Below are 24,561 nucleotides of genomic sequence, written 5' to 3'. Positions count from 1 at the left end.
AGCACTAACAAACAAATTCGTATATACACTACTTCTTATTTATGAAGTCATCATTTGAAACACCCTGTAGTCTAATAGAACATATCAGTCATCTCTCCTTGCTCTGTAGGATAACCTGAAACTCTAAGTTTTGGAAAAATAATAATGTTCAAAGAGTCTTAATCATATGACATTGCCAAGAGAATATTCATATTAAAGATTTGGGACTTTATATTAGAGAGCATCTTGGGATTGTTAAAAACACTCTACAGTTTTGCAAATCAAATCTAACCTCACTTCAGCTGAAAGTTCATCTGCAGAAAGTGTCCTAGACACATGGGCTAACTCAATGGCCAATCGGCCACCAACTAAATGTCATAGTTTGGACCATAGCAATTTTCCTTGCACTTTCTTTCTCCCACATGCTCAAAACAATCTGTTTCATGTTTATTCATTTCAATGAAGAGTGCCTGTCCTGTTTTGAGGCTTGATATAATCAGCATAATATCTACTGCAAACAGAAGCATCTGGAGGACCTCAGCATCTAGAGTGAATCCTTCTATTAGGATTTTGTGCAAGACAGCTTCCAAGTGGCAATTCTCACCTTCTTGTGTTATGCCAAACATCACAAGCGATGCACTTGACCCAGCTCATTTTCTTAAATAATATTTCCTAAATCAGTATCAAAGTCAACCCTGAGGTGCTCCCTGCACAGACATCAAGTGACAGTCCCTCTGTCACAACACAAATGAAATAATCCTTCCCCTTGAGGGTTTTTCATCATAACAAAGGGTGCCATGTGTACAGATGAATAAATATTTAAGTGAGTGAATGAGAACTTAATCAACTTACAATGCATCAAACATTATGAAAAATGATGGGGATACAAAGTGAAAAAAGATAGTCCCTGTTCTCAAGAAACACCTACTGATTGAAAAAAGAGAACAAATATGAGTCCATCTTTAGGTTAAATGGAAAGGCCAAAACATACTAAAATTTCACTTATAAAATTCATTTACAAGGAGTGGGGTGCTGTGGGGTGGGCCAGCCTCCTACAAGGGATAGGATCTTGGAGGTGGGACATTGTCAGTGGAATGATGAATGGGATACAGCTTTCTATTCAACCCGCAGCACAGGTTTCACAGGATAAACTTCTCCACCTTGGCTGAGGCTTGGCTTTATTTTTTTTTAAACCCTTACCTTCTATCTTGGAATCAATACTGTGTATTGGTTCCAAGGCAGAAGAGTGATAAGGGCTAGGCAATGGGGGTCAAGTGATTTGCCCAGGGTCACACACCTGGGAAGCATCTGAGGCCAGATTTGAACCTAGGACCTCCCATCTCTAGGCCTGGCTCTCAATCCACTGAACTACCCAGCTGTCCCCTTGGCTTTATTTATTTATTTATTATCATGATAACACATCTACTTGGCTGGCACACAGTTTCATTTTCAACATACATGTTTCCATAGAACCTAACAACAGACATGAAGCCTAAGGAGATAGTCAACAAAACATTGTTGCTAAGTGCAAGGTCAGAGGGTAGAATCAACATAGCACAGATTTGCCAGAAGTTTTTATGCCTAGAAAAGAGGGTCCTATCTAAGTGGATATATAAAAATCCTTAGATTTAATTTTGTAAGTGGTAATTTTCTGGGGGGACAGAGTGGAACATCTGTAATAACCCTGTAAGCATATTGCTCTCATCTATTTTTCCCGGGGCTAAGTAAGAATAATAATCATAGTAATTCCAATATTAAGGGAATGTTTGTAAGGAATGTCACTTAGGGGGGGTTTCAGTAGGTATTTCCATCCTTCCTGGGGGCTGCTTTGCAGTCCCCAGTTTCCACATGTGACTGTGTCAAACAGCATGGTCTTTGATGGCTCCCAGAACTAGGGGATTTTTAGACTGTAGTAGCAGGTCATATGTCAAGTCTCAAGGTAGGTCTGCAGTTGTTGTTCAGTTGTGTCCAACTCTTCATGACCCTATTTAGGGTTTTCTTGGCCAAGAGAGTAGAGTGGTTTGCCATTTCCTTCTCTAGCTTGTTTTGCAAATAAAGAAACTAAAGTAAATAGGGTTAAGTGACTTCCCCAGGTCCACAGCTGATAAGTATTTGGGGTCAGATTTTAATTCATGAAGATGAGTCTTCCTGACTCCTGACTCTGTACTCTATCCACTCTGCCATTTGTCTATCTCTAAAACCCAGAAATCTTTACTATGCTTCAAAGATAACATAGATGGCAAGGCATGGGAATCCTTTATCTTGCTCGCAGTCTTATAGTGGATGACTCTGGCTCATCCAAGGTATATGAACACACCACTGTTCTTCCCCACTGGCTACTCTGATGGAGTCTGAGTGGAATGGACCAGTGGAAGTTTAGAAAGCAAGGGGGAAAGCTGCCCATAGGCATATGACTGAGGGGAAGACATAAACAGCTAAGGGAGATGCAGAAAGGACACGAGCAGAAAATGGCACTTCTCCTAAGTCTTAAAGGAAACTGGCAATTTCATGAGGCAGAGGAAAAGAAGAAATGTATTCCAGGCATATGTACAGACAGGCTCAGTAATGAGAAATAAAGGTTAGCGTATGAGGAATAATAAACCATAAGGCATGGAAGGATGGTTTGGGCTGGAAAGGTGAAGTGAAACCAACTTGGGAAGAGCTTGAAATGCAGAATAGAGGAGTCTTCATCCTTGAAGAAATAGAGTCTGATCTTGGGTGGTATATGAGTAGAAAGAAGTGAAGAGATGCAAGAGATTATGGAGGAAGAAATGAGATTTTAAAAATCAAAAGGATATGTAGGGTTAGTGGAAATAAGGAAGTAAGGAAAACACCAAGATTGTGAAACCTGGATGACTGGAAGGATGCTGATGTTAGATATAAATCAAGAGGACTGGAAGAGGAGTGGCTTTTAGGGAAAAGATAACGAGATCTCTTTTATACATTATGAGTAACTGAAATACCTATGGGACATTCAGATCCAGATATCCAAGAGATAGTTGGTGATATAAGACTGAAACTCAGGAGAGAAGCTAGAGATGGCAATATGGCTCTAGGAGTCATTTACACAAATGGAACAATGGCACAGATGAGGAAACAGGAAAGTATGCAAAGAAAAGAAAAGAGAAGCCTGGATAGATATCTGCCACTAGTATATTTGATGATCCAGGTAACGGAGATGGAAAAAGAGTAGTCAAAAAGGTAGTATGGGAACCAAGAGAGAGTAGCATCACAAAAACCCTGGGAGGAGAGAGCATCCAGGAGAAAGCATAACAGAGACTGCGACTAAGAAAAGTCCACAACATTTAGCAATTATTAGAGCAGTAGACTGAAATAGATCTATAATAAAACAATTGCTGGTGAGTGATCATGTTAAAAACAAATGGAGACAAAGGGTTTAGAAGAGATTACAGTAAAGGAAATAGAAGAAGGCTTTAAAAGAAAGTTGGCTCATAAAGGAAGGAGAGACATTGTATGGGAGCATGCAAAAATGGCTGCAGCTAAGGTTTTTGAGAATGGAAAAATGTGGACATGTTTGTAGGCCACCATAAAGGAAGCAAATTAGAGAAAGACCAAAGTAATAACTATAATCAGTTCAAGAAATATGTGTTTATTAATGAAAGGAGAATGGAAAGGGTCACACTTAAATACCCAAATTTATCACAAACCCCTGAAATGGTCATTAATTCAGCATTTAAGACGGTAGCTTCTTCTACAAGAATTGAAAGGAAATTATCTTCCTATGGATATTCTCTACTTTCTCTATTGAGAATTTGTTGGCAATCTAAAAAAGAAAGGTCAAACTGTTGCGGATCATGGATAATAGAAGAAGAGAGACAGAGCCTGAGTGAGCCTCATTAATATCTTAGTTTTGACTGTGTTCAAAAAGGGTCAAAGCCTCCTATGCCTATACCATACCATATCAAGTAGAAATACCTTAAACTTGCCATTCAAAAACCTAAATGGGGGGCAGCCAGCTGGGTCAGTGGATTGAGTCAGGCCCAGAGATGGAGGGAGAGTCCTCAAATCTGGCCTCAGAAACTTCCTAGTTGTGTGGCCCTGGGCAAGTCACTTAACCCCGATTGCTTACCTCCAACTGTTCTCTTACCTTGAAATCAATATACAGAACTAGGAGTTTGACTAAACTTAACTGGGAAACCTCACTTGAAGATCTCTCAAGGTAGAAAGAGAATTGTCAGCTTGGAGAGCAGTTCTCCCAGAAGGGAGAAGCTGCTTCCAGCAGGAGGAACGGTTTGGCTATCCCTGATCCAGTGTGAGGTCTGGCTCCTAGGGCAGAGTGAGAGAAAGCCATCTTGATCTCTAACCACAACTCTTACTGCAAGAGTCAAGAAAGTCATTTTGATCATGAACAATAAACCCTGTTGTGAAGGGAGAGGAAGCCAATTTTTGATCCATAGTGGTCATTTTGTGTCAGTTAGGGAATACAACTTTTTACTTATTCATAGTTAAAGGAGATTGATCAATATACATCTATACATTAGAATAAGATAGATAGTTAGATTTTGGGGTAGGTAGAAAGTGATAGTGTAGATTTAAGGAGGATCACTTTTGGGGGTGATCAAGAAGCAAATATGTGGGGATTAGAAATTGGGGGGGGATAGAGATTAGCACTGATTAGTTACTGGGAAATATATCTCCCATAATTACCTTTCTTTTTCCTTTTCCTTTCATTTCCATACATTCTTATAGTTCAAAAAATGGGATTTTTTTTTTTTGTATAACCAGTCTGAGCAGATTTTCTTTAATTGCCAAAACCAGCCATTTTTCTACAACTGTTAACAACAGGATCAACCCCAAACCCAAGAGGTTATCCATTACTACCAATAACTATTGATACCAATATCAACCAAATACAAGGGTTTATATTCCCCATTACAGTCTGAACAAAAGCACATAGCAGAAGATGGCAAAGCTGTGTACACTCAATAAAAAATAGGTCAGTCTAACTGAAGCAAATTGACGAGGCTGGCTGTAACTCATCATGCCTAGACAGAAGTAATGTATACTCCCCAGGGGCCAAGGCTGTGTAAAAATTAAGTCTCTAATAAAAATATTATATTTTAAGAGATTTAATGATCATTAGAAATCAAGGAATAAAGAGGATACAAAATAAAAACCATGTGTCCATGGCTGATTAACCAATTCAAACACCTGCCTTACCACCACCAAGGTCAGGACCGGAAGTAAAGAGGTGGGACCTCCCACATCCCCACCTAATACCCCTGTCTACAGGAAGTACATAATGACAGGAAGTCAATGGGTTCCTGGGAAATGTAGTTCTTTTTTTAGGGTAACTGATTTTCAATTATACAGCTACAAAGATAGTTCAAGTCAAAAGCCTTATTTGCCAAACAGAAGAGTATGAATGGGATCCAAAAGACAGGGGGGGAACCAGCAAAGCTTCTTGAGTAAGGGAGTGACATGACCAAATTGGCATGTTGAGAGTCATAAGGTAATAGTTTTGTGAAGGATAATTTCAAGAAAACCATTTATCAAGTTACCAAAACAATCCAAATGAGAGATTCTGAGGGCCTGAACTAGGGTCACTGTCAGGGGAATAAAAAGAAGTAAAAATAAATAAATGAAAATTTTTGAGAAATCAGTATCAACAGCTTGGGGGGGGGGGGGCAATGGGAAGAGCACCAAACCAAGCCTAAAATCAGGAACCACTAATTATATGACCCTGGACAAGTCACTTGACCTTGGTCTGCCTCATTTGCCTCAACTGTAAAATGAGGATCATAACACCTCTCTCCATGTTGTTGTGAGGATCAAATGAAATATTTCCAAAGGGCTTAGCACAGTGCCTGGCACATAGTAGGTGCTTAATACCTAGTTAATACTTAATTGTCTGCCTGGCTTGACAATCCACTGGGTGTGGGGCATTAATATAGACTAAAGAGTCTAGAATAACTCCTGAACCTGAACATCCATATAGAACTTTATTTAGCTCTTACATTATATAACTTCTGCATTGGGACGTAATTATTTGTTAATAGTTAAAAAGGAGAGAGAGAGAGAGAGAGAGAGAACATGTATAATATAGTTATGGAGATTTGTTTTCTGATGCCCATTAAGTCACGAATTCCTCCTCTTACTCAACTTTGTAGTCCAAGTATGGTCTTTTATAGGGCATCTCAGATAACAGGTATTCAATAAGTTATTGTTGAATAAATATATGGAGTTCACTGTATTAACCAGACCTAGTCTAATTTTAATTTTAATTTGGTTTTAAAATTAAATATTTTATGTTCCTAACTATGAATTAAAATAATTATACATATTTATTGTTCATGAGAAATATTGAGTTTACCTAAGGTGGTTGTTTTAGATAAATAAAACAATTTAAACATGTTTTTCTTGATAATTATTGTTTTCCTTACTACAGGAAAATGTATCCCAACTATCCATAATTAACATGTTAAACTGGAACCAGATCCCTCTCCAAGAATGATTGAATTTACTTTGGTAAATAAAATAACTAAATCAAAATGAAATTATCACAAGAATTACTTTCGAAAATATAGCACTATATTTACAAAAATCAAATCTATATCTGAATTGTAATTAAGACATATATGTATTTTGGTTATAGGCAAAAGAGCAATTTAATATTCATAGGAAAACGAATAATTCAACTGATTCTTCCTAATAAGTCATTGCAACCAAACATTGCTGATTCAGGCTAATAAGGAAAACTATAAAAATTAGGGTTTATATCTAGAATGATAGAGTTGAGAAAGTCCTCCAAATTTGAAAGTGACTCCAATAAACACAGACCTGTTTGTCAAATTTCAATATTCTAGCATAAAGAAGAGGCTTGAAAGAGGTGACCATAGGACTAATAAAAGAGCAATAATTTCTATATGAGGTAGGCAGCATTGAATTCACCAGTATAGGCTACTCTGTGGCATTCTTTTTATGTACACTCCTTTTGTCCACAAGGAGAAGAACCGTGTCCTTTTATGGCCCTAGAATAAAGCACACTGCTCTCTTACTTGTGAATTATGGGTTCCTTAAAGAACTTGCTCCAGCACTCCTCTCACACACCTACACACACACCTCTTATCTTCAGACTCTATCCCACTACTAGCTCTTTCCCAGATGACTTACAAACAACCATGTTCTGGTCTCCTCTACCCCAATGAAAACCTTTCCATGACCTTGTTACCCCCTTGGGATTACTTCCTGTATCTCCCCTTATTCCTTATCAAAACAAGATAAAGAAGCCCCTATATGAATTTCTGACTCTTTAGGACCACACTTACAATTTTCTTGACAAAGGTATTGAATTGGTTCACCATTTCCATCTTCAGCTAACACAGATGTGGAAACCAAGATAAACAAGATTAAGTGATTTTCCAAGAGTAATATAGTAAGTGACTGAGCTCACATTTGAACTTGGGTCTTCTTGCCTCTCAGAATAATTACTTTGAAAAATATAGCATGGCATTCCCAAAAATCTAATTTATATTTGAATTTTAATTAGGATATATATAAAAAAATATATTGAGTGAGACTTATGTGTATGTGTATATATAAACATATGTATGTGTGTGTGTGTGTGTATATATATCCCAGTGCTCTATCCAAAATATCACCTAGCTGTCCAATTAAATTCTACTAAAAAAAAAACCCTACATTCTTATCAGCTGCCAAATGACCATCTCTGTGACATATTTTCCACATCTATATATGGAGTTCTAGTGTCTCCTAAGTTCCAATCTTGCATCAGCACTTGTCTCTTGGACACCTCCAACTAGAAGACCCCACCTCAAACTCAACATGTTCAAAATTGAACTTATCTTTCCCCAAAAAGCTTCCTCTTTTTTCTGAAGTCCCCTATTACTGCCAAGGGCACCACCATCTCCCAGGGACCTGGAATGTCATTATCAACTTCACACTCCACTCATCCCACATGTCTAATTTGCTGCCAATCTTGTCATTTCTCCTATAACATCTATCAGACACTCTTTCTCTGCTCAAAGAGTTGTCTAGTGCAGATTCTCATCACTTCTCTTCTGGAGAACTGAAAGTCTTTTAACTAGAATCCCTGCCTCCAGTCTTTCTGGAATAACACCCTCTGTTTGGCATTTAAAACTCTTCCTAATTTGCCCCCCTCTTTCTAGCCATTTTACATCATTCTCATCATTCACTCTATGATCTATTTACTATTCCTTGAACATAGCAGGATGCTCCAGTTCCTGACTCTTATCTATGCATTGGCTATCCCCCAGCCTAGAATGCTCTGCCCCCTCACTCCATCTCTTCATTTCCTTGGCTTCCATAAACACAGATCAAAATCACTTTTTGGGGGGAATCCTGTCCTGGTCCCCAATCATGAGTGCCTTTTCCTCCCAGCTTACCTTCCATCTAGATCTTGTAGGTACCTAATATCTGTTTTCTCCCTCATTAGCAAGTGAACTCCTTGAGGGGATAGGTTTGTTTGGGGGATTGGTTTTGGATTTGCTACTACAGATTTTCTAAGGTTCCTTTCACCTCTAGATCTATGATCCTTTGACCTATATTCATCCATTCATAGGAGAAATACTCCTCAAGGCAGTATCAGGAAAAGAGTAATTCAGAGCCAGAAGGCCTGCATTCATATGCTGCTTTGGTCATGGAGAAATGTTAGAAAAGTCACTTATCCTCCACTTAAGTTTCCAAAGCAGTTTAGTTTCTTTACATCAAAATTCAAAAGATTTTATTATTTTCTTGCTGTTGATTTTGTCCAGCAATGAAGATCACAAGTCCTCCGTGCCTTCAAGAACGGTAGAACTGCTATGGTCAAAAACATCTGCTGTGTGATGACTTTTTTTTCCTAATTCTTTTTTCTTATTTTGATGGTGATATCCCTTTCTTAACCCATACTGTCTGATTCTCAGAAAATAGTCCATCAATCATTGCTGGGCTCAGACACCTCTCCACCTTAGTGTGCCTCATAGGAGCTTGTGGACTGCCTCTGAGAACCTAAGGCCATGATTAGGCACAGGCAGAAATTTAGAAGAAACTTAACATATTAGAAAGTTATAATCAAGAGAGCTCAGATTTCCAATTTTTCTACTTTATTTTTTTTTTTTATTTTTTTTTTTCAATTTTTCTACTTTAAATAATGCTGTCTGTGTAATTTTGTTTGTTCAAGAAAGGTCTTGGGTAATGGGATATAGGGGAAAGAGCATAAAACTTGGAATAAGGTAACTTGGGATTAAATACTATACCCAACACTTACTAGCCATGCTACCATAAGGAAAGTCATTTAATCTCTCTGGGTCTCAGTATTACCATGTGTAAAATGGGACTAGATGGCACAATAGATAGAATGTAGGACCTAGAATCTGAAAATAGTCAAAGACTTCTCAGGAATGTTGCTGATCAAAAAGAATTTAAAATTATTAACAAATATATGAAAGGTTGCTCCAAATCACTAATAATGAGAGAAATAGTCATGGGTTATCTAAATACAGAGAGGTGCACTAATACATTGTGGGTGGGGCTCTAAATTAGTTCATTCATTCTAGAAAGCAATTAGGAATAATTCAAAGAAAGTGATTAAACCATTCATATTCTTTGACATGGCTGGGCACATATCCCAAAGAAGTGACAGATGGAAATGGTGGTCACATAAATAACAAAATATTCTGAGAAACATTTTATGTAGCAGTAGTTAAGAACTTGAAACAAAGTAGATGCCCTTCAGAGAAGGCAAGGAGGTATATACAAAGCTTCCATTTCTGTTTCTCATAATCATACAATTTTCAGTTATTTTTTCCCTTTCCTGTAGTTGCATGTATTGTACTCCTTGTTGGCCTTAGGTCATTCTTTAACAGTTCATATAAATCTTATGCTTTGCTTGACCATCTGTACCATGTGAGGTCAAATGATCAAATCTGAATTTGAAGACCTACGGTTGAGGAGAAACCCTCTTCCTTCAGAAACAGATCTTTCTACTTTGGGAGAGCTCTAATTCTCAGGTGCCCAGAATTGAGCTCGATACTCCAAATGTAGTCTGAACAAGAGAAAGTATGGCAGGACTAGTCCTGGATGTTATCTCTGTCTTGATACAGTCTAGCTTTTGTTGGCTATTTATCATACTCTCTCATTTCCATCTTGTGGTCCTCAAACATCCCTACTGTCCCCCATACTTGTGAAGCAAATTCCTTTAGTCCTATTATATTTAATCTTGCCTAGAAATTTCTTTTTTTAATCCTGGCCCTCCCATCCAGTGTATTAGTCATCTACCCCAGTTTTGTGCCATCTGCAAATTTAATAAGCCTGCCATATTAAATGTCTTCAGATCCCTGGGGCACTGAACCTCAATCTTTTGACATTGCTTGACAATGAAACATTGATAACAACTTTGGATCTGGCCATTCAAACAGTTTCAAATCCATTTAACTTGACTATTGTCTAGCTAACTAGTTAACATTTATATAGCACTTTAAACTTTGCAAAGTACTTTACATATATGCTACTTCCTCTGATCCTAAACAACTACCCTAGGAGGCTGGCATTATTAATATAACTTTTTTTTATTGTTGTTGTATGGTCATGTCCACCTCTTTGTGATCCCATAAACTTTTTCAAAGGAGTTTTCTTGGCAAAGATACTGAAGTGGTTTGCCATTTCCTTCTCCAGTAAATCCAGGAAGAATTGAGGCAAAGAGGGATTAAGTGACTTGTCCAGAGTCACACAGCTAGGAAGTATCTGAGGCTAAATTTGAAATCAGATCTTCCTGACTTCAAATCCAGCACACTATCCACTGCACCACCTAGGTGCTCCATATTTTACAAATAAGGAAATTGAAGCTGAGAGAAGTTAATTGATTTGTCCAAGATTACTCTTGTTCAAAAATAAACAAATAAGCTTGTGAGGCAGAATTCAAACTTGGGTCTTCCTGACTTCAAGTCCAGTGGACTTAATTCACATTATGTAACCTAGTTACATACAGCCTTATTCCCAGGAATAGCATGGTAGATTTTCCCAAATGGTCACTAAAATCGAAGTAAGCCATTTATCAAAGGCATTTTCTAATCATCGAGATCTCTTAAGCTGACTCAACAGAAGATAAGATGATGACTAGAACCAGTGACAGCTGCCAATATTTACAAGGCAGAGAGAACAAGCAAGATCATCTTACTCAATTTGGGCCAGAAAAGCTACCCAAAAAGAGTTGGGTCAAGGTCCAAACAGGCCAAGCCAAAAATAAGAGAAATGTTCATTGGGAGATTGGATGGAATCCCTAATGAATGGAGCTGGCAACTTAGAACAAGAAATTAGTTAAAATGGCGGTCAGGCTCCTTGGATGCTGAGCCTGAGAATCACAAGCAAAGTACTGCCTGCTGGTCCTGGCTCATGGCTTCTTTTTCCTTTACAACACCCTCAGTACTTTCCAAGATCCAGGATTTCCTCTTGATTATTGGTCTATCCTTTTACTGTAAGATTTTCTCCCATGGTTCGATGGGGATATGATTGGGGATGTAGACTCTAAGTGATCACCCTAGTACAAATATTAATAATATGGAAATAGGTCTTGATCAATGACACATGTAAAACCCAGTGGAATTGATCATTGGCTATGGGATAGGAGTGGGAGGTAGGGAGAAAAAGAACATGATTCATTTAATTATGGGAAAATATTCTAAATTAAGAAATTAAATAAAATTTTTCAAATACAAAAATAAATAAATTTAAGGAGAAAAAAGTAAAAAAAAAAACATTTCTCCCATGATCAGCACTATTCTGGAACAACATTTAATTCCCAAACTTTGCTCTCTTCCTCCTTTAGTCTGAGTAATAACAGTGACGTGACTATGGTGCTTGAAAGTCTGCAAAGCAATTTATGTATCTCAAATAAGTCAATGTGCGACTGGTGTTATTTCCCTTGGAGAGATACAGGGGGAAAAAATGAGATTCAGAGAGCTATTTGTCCATGGTAAAATAGTGACCAAACGTCTAAAACGAGACGCATCTTCCTGTCTCCAAGGTAAGCATTTTATATCACTGTTGTTGTTCAGTTCAGTCACGTCCAACTCTTCATGACCCATTTGGGTCTTGGCAAAGATCCTGGAGTGGTTTGCCATTTCCTTCTCCAGCTCATTTTATAGAGGAGGAAACTGAGGCAACCAGAATTCAGTGACTTGCCTGGAGTCCCAATTCTAATAAATGTCTGAACTTAAGAAGATGAGACTCCCTGACTCCAGGCCTAGCACTCTTTCTCCTGTACCACATCACTACTAGGCTTCATTTAACACAAATGTAAATATTGCTATTTTATCAATAACTATTGGTAGTCAAGGGGTAAAAAAGTATTTATTAAGCAGTTATTCTATATTTATTACTGAGCCAAGTTCTATATGGAATACAAAAGACTTTAAAGTCACAGTCCTTGTCTATATCTTTTAGATAGGAAATGAGTTGAAAAGAATTTGTTTGAAAAAAACATATTTCCTATATAATCAAGTAAGCTAAAAACTCCAAATAGAACATTATCTTAGAATAAGGTATCCCTAAACTTAGTTGATATCATAAATTATTATGTCAAGTTAACACACTCAATGTTTAAATTTCACAAGACAATTCTCTCTTTTTTTTTTTAAACTCTTACCTTCCATCTTGGAATCAACGTATTGATTCCAAGGCAGAAGAGTGGTAAGAGTTAGACAATGGGGGTCAAATGACTTGCCCAGGGTCACACAGCAAGAAAGTATCTGAGGCCAGATTTGAACCCAGGACTTCCCATCTCTGGGCCTAACTCAATCCACTGAGCCACCTAGCTGCCTCTTACCTGACAATTCTGCCAAGTTATGAAACGTCACTAAATTACAATCCAATTCAGGCTATATTAGTAATGATTGAATATTAGCAAAATACAAGCGATATTTAAAAGACTTTGAAAGATAAATATGCTATCTTAACATTAGATATTATATATAATGTCATATATTATAATCATATGTATTATATACAATTATAATATATCATAATTATATATTGTAAATATGTTATAAATACTATATTATTATTTGTTTATATTTATATTATATAAGTATAATTAAATATATAATTAAGATAGTTATTCATTATATGATAATATAATATACAATGTGAATATATAACATTTATATAGAATATAATTTAATATAATATTTATATGTAATATAAAACATTGTTTTTGCCATTTCCTTCTCCTTTGGATTAAAGCCAACAAAGGTTAAATGGCTTGCCCAGGATCATGCAGCTAGGAAGTATCTGAGGCTAGATTTGAACTCAAAGTTTTCTGACCTCAGACCCAGCATTCTACCTACTGAGTCACCTAGCTGCCTCAGAACAGAAATAAGATTAATGAAAACAACTGACCCCCTTGTGATATGATCCTCCACCCCATGATCCTTTCGCTAAGGTCTGAAGGAACTCATTAAACTTGCCAGGACCCTGAGGAAGGCACCCAGGCAGGAGTTGGGGGTACATTCACTCACTCACTCACTCCACGAGAGAAGAGTAAGGAAGGAGCTGGCTGAGACTCCCATCCTCCAAAGTGCCTTTGTTTATCTTTTCTTCCTTTCCATTTCTAGTCTACCACACACTTTATAATGTGAAGAGGAGCTGTGGAGAGCCTGTCTGCAGTCTAATTGAGGTTTCAAACCCAAGCCTTGTCTGGTCACGTGGATTGAGGATTAGACATTTAAGGCACTAATGGGACCCCAAACCCTACCTCATATAAAACCTCACTGGCAGGGAGAGAGGCCCGGCAAAAAGGGACAGGAGCAGATGGTGCAATGCGATAACAGTACCCCGAGGGCCTGCAAAAGATAGGCTACCACACTTATTCACAGGTTACACTGAGAGAATATGAATACACTTAGAGAACAGAACTCAAAAAGTCATTGGATTTCAATGACTTCTTTCTTCCTGATTTTCAAGACTTTTCTGTAGTGGATCAATCCAGGATGTTAGTAGTGGGCTGAAATGGGAGGGCGAATGGTCTGCTTTGGTGCTTGGTCCTGATCCATGATGGCATCCAGGGAGGAACTGCCTAGGATTTAGAGAGCTCACACTAACTTGCTCAAGGCAGCAGGTGTTCTATCCATTGAGCCACAGTCATTAAAATGCAATGTCATAAACCTGTCTAGGGAAGTTAGGTAGCCTTATGAATAGAGTACAAGGCATGGAATCACAAAGACTCATCTTCCTGAGTTCAAATCTGGCCTAAGACATTTACTAGCTGAGTGACCCTAGGCAAGTCACTTAACCATCTTGGCCTCAGTTTCCTCATCTGTAAAATGAGCTGGAGAAGGAAATGGTCGAACCCTCCAGTATCCTGGTCAAGAAAACCCCAAAGGAGGCCGTGAAGGGTCGAAGGCCACAGAGAACGACTGAACAACTGATTTTCTGGCTGAGCATCTGAAAGCTCTCTTCTTTCACCATCTCCTTCCTCTCCATCCCTAGCAGCTTCTGCATAAATCAAGGAGAACAAAAAGGAGAAGAATCCTTTCCAGAGAACAAACCTTGGAGCCAATTTCACAAACGTCCAGGGGATCATTATCGCCGTGGCACTTGGTGATGGAGTCTATGTGACAAGGGTCTTCCCAAGTCTAAGAAACAGAACAAAAAACAGAAAGGTGAGTTAATGACCAAATGCTGGCTACGATCCACCTTCTCCCTTTGCCCAGGAAGCATGAAATTATCCATGATATGAATGGAAAGATTCTCCTCTGCTAGGAGGCCAACATGCCAGCCCATCCCAAACTCCTGCCGCCCTGGAAGCAGATTTTAGACCATTTCCTCCCCCAGACTTCCATTTGTCTGTATAATCACATCTGGAAGTGGGTGGCGTTCCCAGACACACGTTTCTTCCGAGCTTAGTCAGCGTCTCAGCTTATATTCTCATTTCCAGTTCCCATGCTGTGTGCCCTTGCCCTCCTCTGCCAGCCAGAATCTGGACTTTAATCAGTCCCTGTAGAGCAGGAACAGCTGAGCTGGCACTTTATCTGAGAGGAGAGGGGGCAGGCTTGGAGGGGAGCAAACTTCATGCTCTTTAAATATCTTTTACTGGAATAAATCCAGTCTTTCCTTGAGTAATGGGACTAAATAAAACAAGACTGCATCCCTCACGAAAGGAAAAACTCTTCATTCAAGGAAACCTTCCTCCTCTGTCTGATAGAGGTTTTCACATGGATATAGGATATTTCTAAAATGTGGGGTTCATTTAAAAAAACTGAAAAAAAGAACACATCTTGTTGGTTTCCGAAATACACATGTTGTGTATGTTTCAACTTTTCTGCATCCCAGTTCAGATGTCAAGCATGCAACTAAGACATTCACTGTGAAGGGAAAGAGATTAAAATATAATTGAAGAAGCAAGTAGGTGGTTCAGGGGATAGAGGATCAAGCCTGGAGATAGGAGGGCTCAAATCTGGCCTCAGACACTTCTAGCTTACCGCTCTTCTGCCTTGGAACCAATACACAGTATTGAGTCTAAGACAGAAAGCAAGGGTTAAAAATAAATAATATGATTGAGAAAAATTTAACAAAATAAATAAAAATACAACAGAATATTGATAATGCTAATATGTGGTTTTCTAAGTCAGAGATCCTTGGTTTAATGGTCCCTTTGTTTTTTTTTTTAACCCTTACCCTCCACATTACTGTGCATTGGTTCCAAGGCAGAAGAGCTTTTAGGGCCAGGCCATGGGGATTAAGTGACTTGTCCAGGGTCACACAATTAGCAAGTGTACAAAACCACATTTGAAACCAGCTCCTCCTGACTCCAGGCTTGGCTTGCTGTCCACTGAGCCACCTAGCTGCTTGCCCCCCTTCTCTTTCTATTTGAAATGGACATCCTCCTCTTTGCAACAAAGACAATAAGTTATAGAAAATGTCAACCTACATTATTAAAGGGATCTTCCTCACCTAACAGTCAATGAAATCCCACCTCTAGTCTCTGTCATTATTATCATTATTATCATCATCATCAAGATCCAGAATAATTTCATTGTCTTGTAAATTGTCACACTAGGCTACATTCCTCATAGGAGCAGGGAGTCAGAGCTGAAAGGGGCCTTAGAGATTTTAGAAGGGAGAAAACTGAGAAGTATCCGAGCCAGGATTTTAAGCCAGGGTCTCCAGCTCTAACTCCAGAGCCCTTTGTACTTATCTGGCTCATTTATAATGTTGAATTACATATATCACCATCTCCTTCTTTGGGAATGACAACAATAGTCATGTTGTTCAGTCATTTCACCATTTGGGGTTTTCTTGGCAAAGATAGTGAAGTAGTTTGTCATTTCCTTCTCTAGATCACTTAACAAAGGAGAAAACTGAGGCAAACAGGGCTGGCTAAGTGACTTGCTCAGTGTCACATAGCTAATAAGATCTGGTGCCATATCTCCTGTGCTACCTAGCTGCCCTCCTCTTTGGGACTAATAACAGAACCACAAAATTTTAGAAATAGAAGGCACTTTTGGAGTTGGCATCTAGTCAGCATCCCTAATTTTTTTTTTAAAGATGAAGAAATTGAGACTTAAAGAAATCAAGATACTTGCCCAAAGTCATACAGTTCCTTGTAGTCCATTATACTTTTTACATTACACAAATATAGTCTTAGAGTTAGTTCAACCTATTCCAAGTATTTTTACTTTTTACTTTCTATAGCCTACTGTGGAACAAAATGGAGCCAATCAACCAATCAAAACAAAATCAAACAACCAATTCCAATCATCTATATTCACCCTACCCAATTTTCTATATCCACTCAATCTCCATCATTCATCTCAGACTCCTTAATCTAATCTAATAATCTCAAGTAACATCTTTCCTTAGAAATCCTAACCATTTTCAAATGCTCTATATTTGGAGACAAACTCCTTACGCAGCAGATGAATTTGGGTAACTCACTTAACCTCAGTTTCCAAATCTACAAGATGATGTCTTCAAGCTCTCTATATCCATGTTCTTCTCTCTGTAATATTCTTTTCCCTCTGTTTCCTTCACTTTTCAATGATGATGGTGAAAACATAAAAATCTTAACTGTTGGAAAAGGTGTGACGACTCATCCAATCCAAAATCCCAGCCAGAGCACAAATTTCCTCTACAATTTTCTCGAAGGATGACATACAAACTCAGTTTGAAAACTTTCAGTGGAGAAGAACTCACAACTTCATATTCCAAAGCTGAATAGTTGTAACTGTTGTCTTCCTCAGCTTGCACTAAGATCTATTTCTCCTTCCCTCATCCTTCTATCATTAACTGGTGATATTGTGCTTTCTCTTTGCTGATGTTCATATAAGAGATTGGGAGACCAATATGGTCAGTTCTTGAGTTACTGAACTTGGCCTTTTTACTACTAAGCTGATAACTCTTCTTTGCAAATGGATATAGTGGCTAGGCACACAGGATGTGGATTTCAGTCCCATCTTAGATGCTTCCTTGGCTGTGTGCCCCTGAGCAAATCACATCATCTCACTGTGCCTTAGTTTCCTCATCAGTTAAATGACAATGCCTCTGAGTTCCCTTCTAGTTCTCCAACTACATTTCTGTGATCCTCTTTCTCTACTCTGAATTTTTGCCTTTCATCAACTCCCAAGAATGAGATCATGGAAAGAAAAGTGGTTTTAGCAATCAGGAGACCTAAGTTCTAGTCCTGATTCAGGCACTAAATACTTTTGTGGCCCTGGAAAACTCACTTAACTTCTCAAAGCCTCAGTTTCTCTCTATAGCAAATGAAGGTACTGGACCAGAGATGATCTCTAAGATCCTCTTCAGATCTGAAATTCTAGGATGTCTGAGTCTCCAGGGCAGAGAAATGAAGAGTATCAAAAGCTTTGCGAGCCTGCCCTCTTGTGGGAAATGAGAGCAGACTGAGGTCCTGAAAATCAGACCTGACCAAGAACCATTCATTGGCCAAGTGGAAAGGCAGTTCACAAAGGGCACCTGTGCAGAAGATAGTCTTGGGAAAGTATTCCTCTTCTTACCAATCCTCAGAAGCCAGAATTTCCTACCCTCTGCATAATCAACCACTCTAAGTCCCTTCCTGAAGTTGTGGCATCAGCACTACTTTACAGTGTCGAAGGAGATAAAAGGGGTGCCAAAGGCTCTAGTCAGTCCAACCTCCTCATTTTACAGATAAGGAAACTGAGGCTCAAGGAGACAATGTAACGTGACCGAGGTGATAAGAAGCTGAGCCCAGATGGGAATCCCAGTACTCTAATTACAAATTCAGCAGCCCCTGAACCCTACTGCCTCTCCAGGTCTTCTGGTGTGGCCTTCTTCTCTTCTAGCTTCCTCCACATTGATTACCTCTTAGCAAAAGTCTCTTGGCTGCCTCCTCCCCAATCTTAACCTGTTCCTTCTCATGTTCACTTAATGACAAACATCTGTCCCTTTTTGTCTCTTTCCATGATGCTGCTTTCCAATCCCTTCCTCCCATTCGCTCTTCATGGAAGAGACACCATATTCATTTGAGAGGAAATACTAGGATGATCAGTACCAATGAGGTGAAGTGAGAATAGGGATTCAAATGAGATTTCCCTTAGACAGCAGATCCCTGAAGCCATCTTTGGGGATGGGGCTGGAGCAGGGGGATGGGAGCACTCACACCGAGAAATACAACGGGAGGTTAATTAGTCACATGTGGCTAATTTTGGTACCCCAGGGAAAACCAAGGATGATTTTTGGCTCAAGCTGGCTTCAAGTTTGGGGAGGTGCTTACTGTTTCAGCAGGAAAAGCTATTACTGTGAAAGGTCCAAAGGGCTGCCGTTTTGAGATAATGACAGCACGCTGGTGAATCACAAGTTAAGTGGAGAGACGGCCACTTAAGCAGCCTTTCACTGCTGGAGCGTTCTGCTAAGCACGGTTGGCTTGGTAACTGCGCCGCACAAATTTCCTTCCATTACAAGCCAAATCATAGGAGGAGAGCACAATCCTGCACCAACTATAAGATAAGCAAGGCAGCCGAACATAAAACATTACCCGGGTAATAAATGCCTCAGGCAAAGAGAAAAAGGGATCAGACTTACTCCAGTCACCATCTCCAATTAATAATGATAATAACATTCGTGGAGTGCTTTAAGGTTCACAAAGAGCTTTCTAAGGGTTATCTCAATTAAAAGTCTTGGTCCTCATTAAGCTATGTGTCCTCAGAATGGACTCTACAGAACATGGCCTGGGGAAGGAGAGGGAAAATGTATGCTAATGGCACTCCCATATTTTGCAAGGTCACTTGTCCTGCATGTTTTATTTGGTAAATACTTATGAGATTCTAGCTGGAGCAGACATTTTTTCCTACAAATTAAAAATAAGAGGGAGAGATGATTTAGGTTTGTGAAAGGCTCAAAACACTCTTTAAACCAAGAACCAAAAGTTTCCCAGTAATTAGTGATTTAAGGAAGAAATCTTTCTCAAAATATCCTAGGCTAAAGAAAGACTCATTTAAATTTCCCTATTACGGAGAGTATTTTTTAATATCTCAACACACTGGGAGGTGTCTAAAAAGTGCCCGCCATATTGTTTCCTTGTGCTGTGAATATGTACCACTATTTTGTGGTAGTAGAATACTGGGACTAGCTTATCACAGGAAACTATTCTTCTCCATGTACGAAAAACTGGGTTTGGATCATTTACATTTAGTTAACATTCTATGGTTATATCAAACTTTGTATCTATTTCCTTATTTGATCTTACCCATTTAGGACTATGAACAAGGGACTTCTTGTCACTGAGTTGTTCTGGTCATGTCCAACTCTTTGTGACCCCATTGGAGGTCTTCCTGGCAAAGATATTGGAGTGATTTGCCATTGCCTTCTCTAGTTCACTTTGCAGATGAAGAAACTGAGGCCAACAGAGTTGTGACTTGCCCAGAGTCACACAGCTAGTACATGTTGGAAACTGGATTTGAATTCGGGTCTTTCTAACTCCAGACTAGGCATTCTGTCCACTGCACTACCCAGTTGCTAAAGAAGTGCATGTAAAATTTATTTTATGTTGTTTTTTTTTTTTACAAATGTGGCAGTATGGCATTGTGGGTAGAGAGCCAAACTTGAAGCCAGAAATAACCTTAGTGCAGGCCCTGTCTCTGGTATGTAGACAAGCTCTATGATCAAGTCAAGTCCTTTCATGTCCCAGTGCTGTAATCAACCCGTTAAGATTATGAGCTGCTGTAGCCCAGAGAGAAATCCTTCACCCTGCGCCAATGAAATCATGGATTCAGGCTATGCCCTTTTCTTTTACAGATGGCAAAACTGAGGTTCAAAAAATGATAATTTGCCCAAGGACAACAGTAAGTTATCACTTTTTTGAACCTCAGTTTTACCATCTGTAAATTTCTGCTATTTCTTTTTCTAACACATTCTCCAGAGGAGGAAACTGAGGCACATAAGATTAAGTGACTTTCCCAAGGTCACAGTAAGTGTCCAAGATTAGATTTTGAACTCAGGAAGATGAGTCTTCCTGACTCCAGGCTCTACCACTGTGCCATCAAACTGCTCATATTATCATCAATGGTACCCATCTCAACTGCCTGGCATTCAAATCTGCAAATATCCTCCCATTCTAACCTCATCACAGGATCTACCCCTCCACAAATAGCATACTCCAACCAAAATAGGTCCTTTGAGGTGCAAGCATACCTTGCACCTTTCTGCCTCTACTTATATTTTCTCTATGTCTGCAAAGTCTTCCCTGTATCTTTGCTTCTTGGTTGGTCCTTATCATTTAAAACCAAGTTTGAATATCATTTCCTCCACAAAGATTCCTGGACATTCCTTCTCAAGCCTCAAAGGCATTTTGTTGGGAAAACTCTTAAAAGAAACATAATATTGGGTAAATGCCCTAAAACTATCCATGCCCCTCCTTGAAGGTAAGCTGAGGATAAAAATCTTAGCTAATCTAAACTGCATATGACCCCCAGAGCCTGGCAGAGTATTTGCCATGCAGCAAGAACTTAATAAATGTTTGTATTTGCATAGACAAGCAGCAATAAATGGAGGAAAGCACTTGCTTTGGAGAGAAACAACCAACCCAGACTCAAGTCTTAGCTCTGTGGGACCTTGAGCAAATAATCCCTCTGAGCTTCAGTTTGCTCACCTCTAAAATGGAACTAATAATATTCCAACTACTAATTTTATAGTGTTATTCTAAAGAAATTGTTTTCCAAACTCTATACATTTGAGTTATTATTCTTCACAAATGGAGTGGAAATCAAGAATTCCCTGTACTGATTTCTGCCAAGGTTGAAGAAGAAGCTCCATAATCACTTCCATTTATCCTAGAAAACTGTGCTCTTCCCCTAGAGCAGTTTTGTAAAATTACTTGTGTTATAAAATAAAAATATGGTCACAAAAGTCAACTCGTTGGCTTAAAACTCAAGTTAGAATCAGAAATGTGGTGGGAAAAGGTTTATATTCCATCTCTTGACAGTTTCTATCTGTGACCCCAAGTACATCACTTAATCTCACTGGGCCTCAGTTTCTTAGATTGCAAAACAAATGAGCTGGAGAAGATGATCTTGAAGATCTTTCCAACTTTTAATCCTAAGATATAACATAATCACAAGGCTAAAGTCTCCAGCCAACTCTCTTACTTAATTACTAACACTGGAAGAAGCCCAGGAAAAAGCTGTCCATCTCAAGCTATGAGATACTGACATCTAGTAGAATCCCAAAAAAAATTTAATATAAAACTACATGAGACTAGGGAACTTAGGGATCATAATTCCAGAAGGGGAAAAAAGTGAATCGCCCAAGTCAGTTAGCAGGAATAGAGGCTGGATTTGTTAGGTCATTGGGACCTACCAAAGGGAACTCCCAGATGAGGAAACACCTTTTACCAATGCAAGTCAGGCTTCTAAGTAACAAAATTTTGTAAAGTTGCTGGAGCCCTGGACTGCCCAGGATCATTCAACCAGGATATACGAAAAATGGGACTTGAACACTAGTCTTCCTGGCTCCAATAGTATTTATCTACTACTGATGGAGGCTGGCTGTAGGGAGTGAAGGGTAGTAATAGGAGCAGGACCCTCATACTCTGAAATCTTGTATTTCTCACTAGTTGGAATGAGTCAAACATCCCTTGAAAATCTGTAGGTTCAGCACTGGTCAAGCATGAATTGCAGAATCCATACTGTTGATCAGTTACCCATTCCGTAAACATCAAGCACCTGTGCTAGACTGATACGGGGCATCAGCTCTGTGCTGTTTGGTATTTTTAATTACTCGTATTATTCTTTATTTACCTTAGTGCCAAACTGTTAGAACTGTGCTGTATCCCACCCGCCCCCATGTTCCCATTCCAGAAGAGCAGCAAGACCTCTCCCATGCTGGCAAATGATGACGAGGTGGACCATGGGGGGAACATGGGACTTGTGCACGAAGGGCTTTGACATTCCAGAAGGATCCCCCAACTTGTGCGTGCTCCTCATTCCCTATCATATAGACCCCAAACCACACCTCCCCCTGAATCTGGCCATGCCCAATTTCCAGGGCTTTCAGGAAAGAGATTTCTCTGGAATAGGAGATGACGAGCCTCCAGCCCCTAATAAATACACCACCCCTGATCCACAGAGCATGGAGCTGCTACTCCATACCTGGAGGGGCTATTCTGCCCCTGGGGCTCTGACTCCACACCTGGAGACCTGCTATTCTATCAGCTCCAGAGAGGTTCCTGATTAGCCCCCAGACCATTCCACCAGCTATTGAAACCATTATACCACCCTAAACCTCTTCTTCTTCAAATAAAACTCTGGACTGACCAGAGCTTGAGTCTCCCATCCTCGGCGTGAAATCCTGCTACAAATTGGGGTGTGTTTCTCCTGCAACACGACCCTGCATCTCAACATGTCAAATAAAAGTGCTTTAAGTCCCCATAAGAGACTATCTAATTGCCAGGGTTTAAAGAACTCATTCTCCCAAGTTCCTTTCTCAGTCCCCTTCCTGCACACATTCTTCTCCTCCTACATGGTGTCCTGGTCTCTCTGGATGTGATCAAGGCTGCCCCCTTCAGCCTTTCCCAGCCCCCTTCACTCACTCACAGGTCAACCAGGCTGTATTTTCAGGCTGCAGGGCTGACAGAGAAACCTGCCATTTCCATGACTTCAATAGGAATTCTAATTCCTTTCAGCATAGCATTTTAACCCAGAATGTATCCATGTGGGTGGCCTGAGTGCATCAAAGACAGCCTGGCCCTTCACAAAATTGTTTTCTCCTTTCTTTTCTTGTCAATGTTTATTCTACACGGGCAGCTGGTCTTAAGGGCTGGATAAGGCAATGCCCCTATTCTCAGATAGCCGCTAAATAGCATCTTGGAATTTCATAGAGAACTTCAAAAAAAAAGGGAAAAAAATTCAATGACAACAAACAAAAACTCCCGACTCCAGACAGATGGGGGTTCCAACAGCCTGTGTAAACACAGAGGCAGATGTTTCTAGCTAGGTCCAGTAGGTCTCCACTCAGTACGTTTTCATTTTTATTCATTCTGGTTCTCTGGAAGGAATCACCTCCTTGCTGGGAGGGAACCAGGATGAAAGGCAAGCAAGGGGCTGTAGGAGACAAGAAAAGAAGCAGGAGAGAGAGGGAAAAGGACAGATGCTGCTTTCCCATTACTCACAATGCTACCTCAGTGTTCATTTCCCTCCTTTTCACTGTTCTCCACTTAAAGATTATAAACACAGAACACTGAACAGTAGACGTGAATAAGCTTACTAAGCCAATTCATAATGAGGTCAGGGAAAGAAAAAATAATCAGTTGAGAAGAAAACACACCACTCTCTGTTAGAGATGGAAAAAGGCTCTTTTACATAAATATATTGCCGGGTTCACATTCAAAGGGAAGACTGTAAATACAATTTGGCTTAAACACTTTTGAGTAACATGGTAGAACATGTCCAAAGAGGGGCTTGGGAGGGGGCACGGGGAGGAGAAATGTATAAAATACCAACTTGGAGGTTTCCTAAATGCTTAACTCCATGAAACTGTTTGTGGAAATACACATGATTTTGAACAAAATTTATTGATAGAATAAAACTTTGCATTAAAAAAATCAAATTTACAAATCTCTGAAACAGACATATCCTTACAGCTGATTTAAATTCATGCAGTGCACAGGATTTATAAGGCAATTTACTCAGAAGACAGAAAAGTTTCACCATTATAACAAAAATGTTACCTGAGGGAGGGCCCCATAATTCCATATAAAACCCTTGTGAGGGAAGATATTTGCCACATAACGTAGCTTGCCTTTCTTTATATCTTGTTTAATGGGATTCAATGGCTCCTTGGTGTCAATCTAAAGAGATCATAGGGAAAAAAAAAGAAAAAAGTCAAATGAATAGCAATTAATCCTCTATCCAACTGCCTGAAAAGTTCTTTAAAAGGTTGATATTTTCAAACTGCCAAAATTCATGTCACAGGCTAAAAAAAAAGTCGAGCCTAATTTATAAACTAATCTTTAAAGGCTTGGGAAAAGTATGGTAAAGAAATGTCAAGATTCTACAAGCCTATCCATCTCAAAAATCAACAAGTAAGGAGACTTGATGGTCAAAGGATTAAGGTTAGTCAATTAACTTTTTTGTT

The 24,561-nt window shown here is 39.3% G+C and overlaps 1 protein-coding gene across 1 annotated transcript in view; it reads right to left on the bottom strand.

Annotated features, from left to right (window-relative positions):
• The window catches only part of PPA2 (inorganic pyrophosphatase 2), a 136,672-nt gene that overhangs the window by 92,351 nt on the left and 19,760 nt on the right, over nt 1-24,561 (bottom strand). The window contains exons 5-6 of the mRNA XM_007495842.2: nt 24,155-24,274; nt 14,505-14,591 (exon numbers count right to left, since the gene is read on the bottom strand). Of these exons, the coding sequence (XP_007495904.1) occupies nt 14,505-14,591; nt 24,155-24,274 (207 nt within the window). The remainder of the gene's footprint in view (nt 1-14,504; nt 14,592-24,154; nt 24,275-24,561) is intronic.

This window comes from Monodelphis domestica, chromosome 6, assembly GCF_027887165.1.
Source record: "Monodelphis domestica isolate mMonDom1 chromosome 6, mMonDom1.pri, whole genome shotgun sequence".
In the NCBI taxonomy this organism is placed as follows: domain Eukaryota; kingdom Metazoa; phylum Chordata; class Mammalia; order Didelphimorphia; family Didelphidae; genus Monodelphis; species Monodelphis domestica.
The sequence above is the reverse complement of the archived record's forward strand: the minus strand, read 5'-3'. Positions and strand labels throughout refer to the sequence as shown.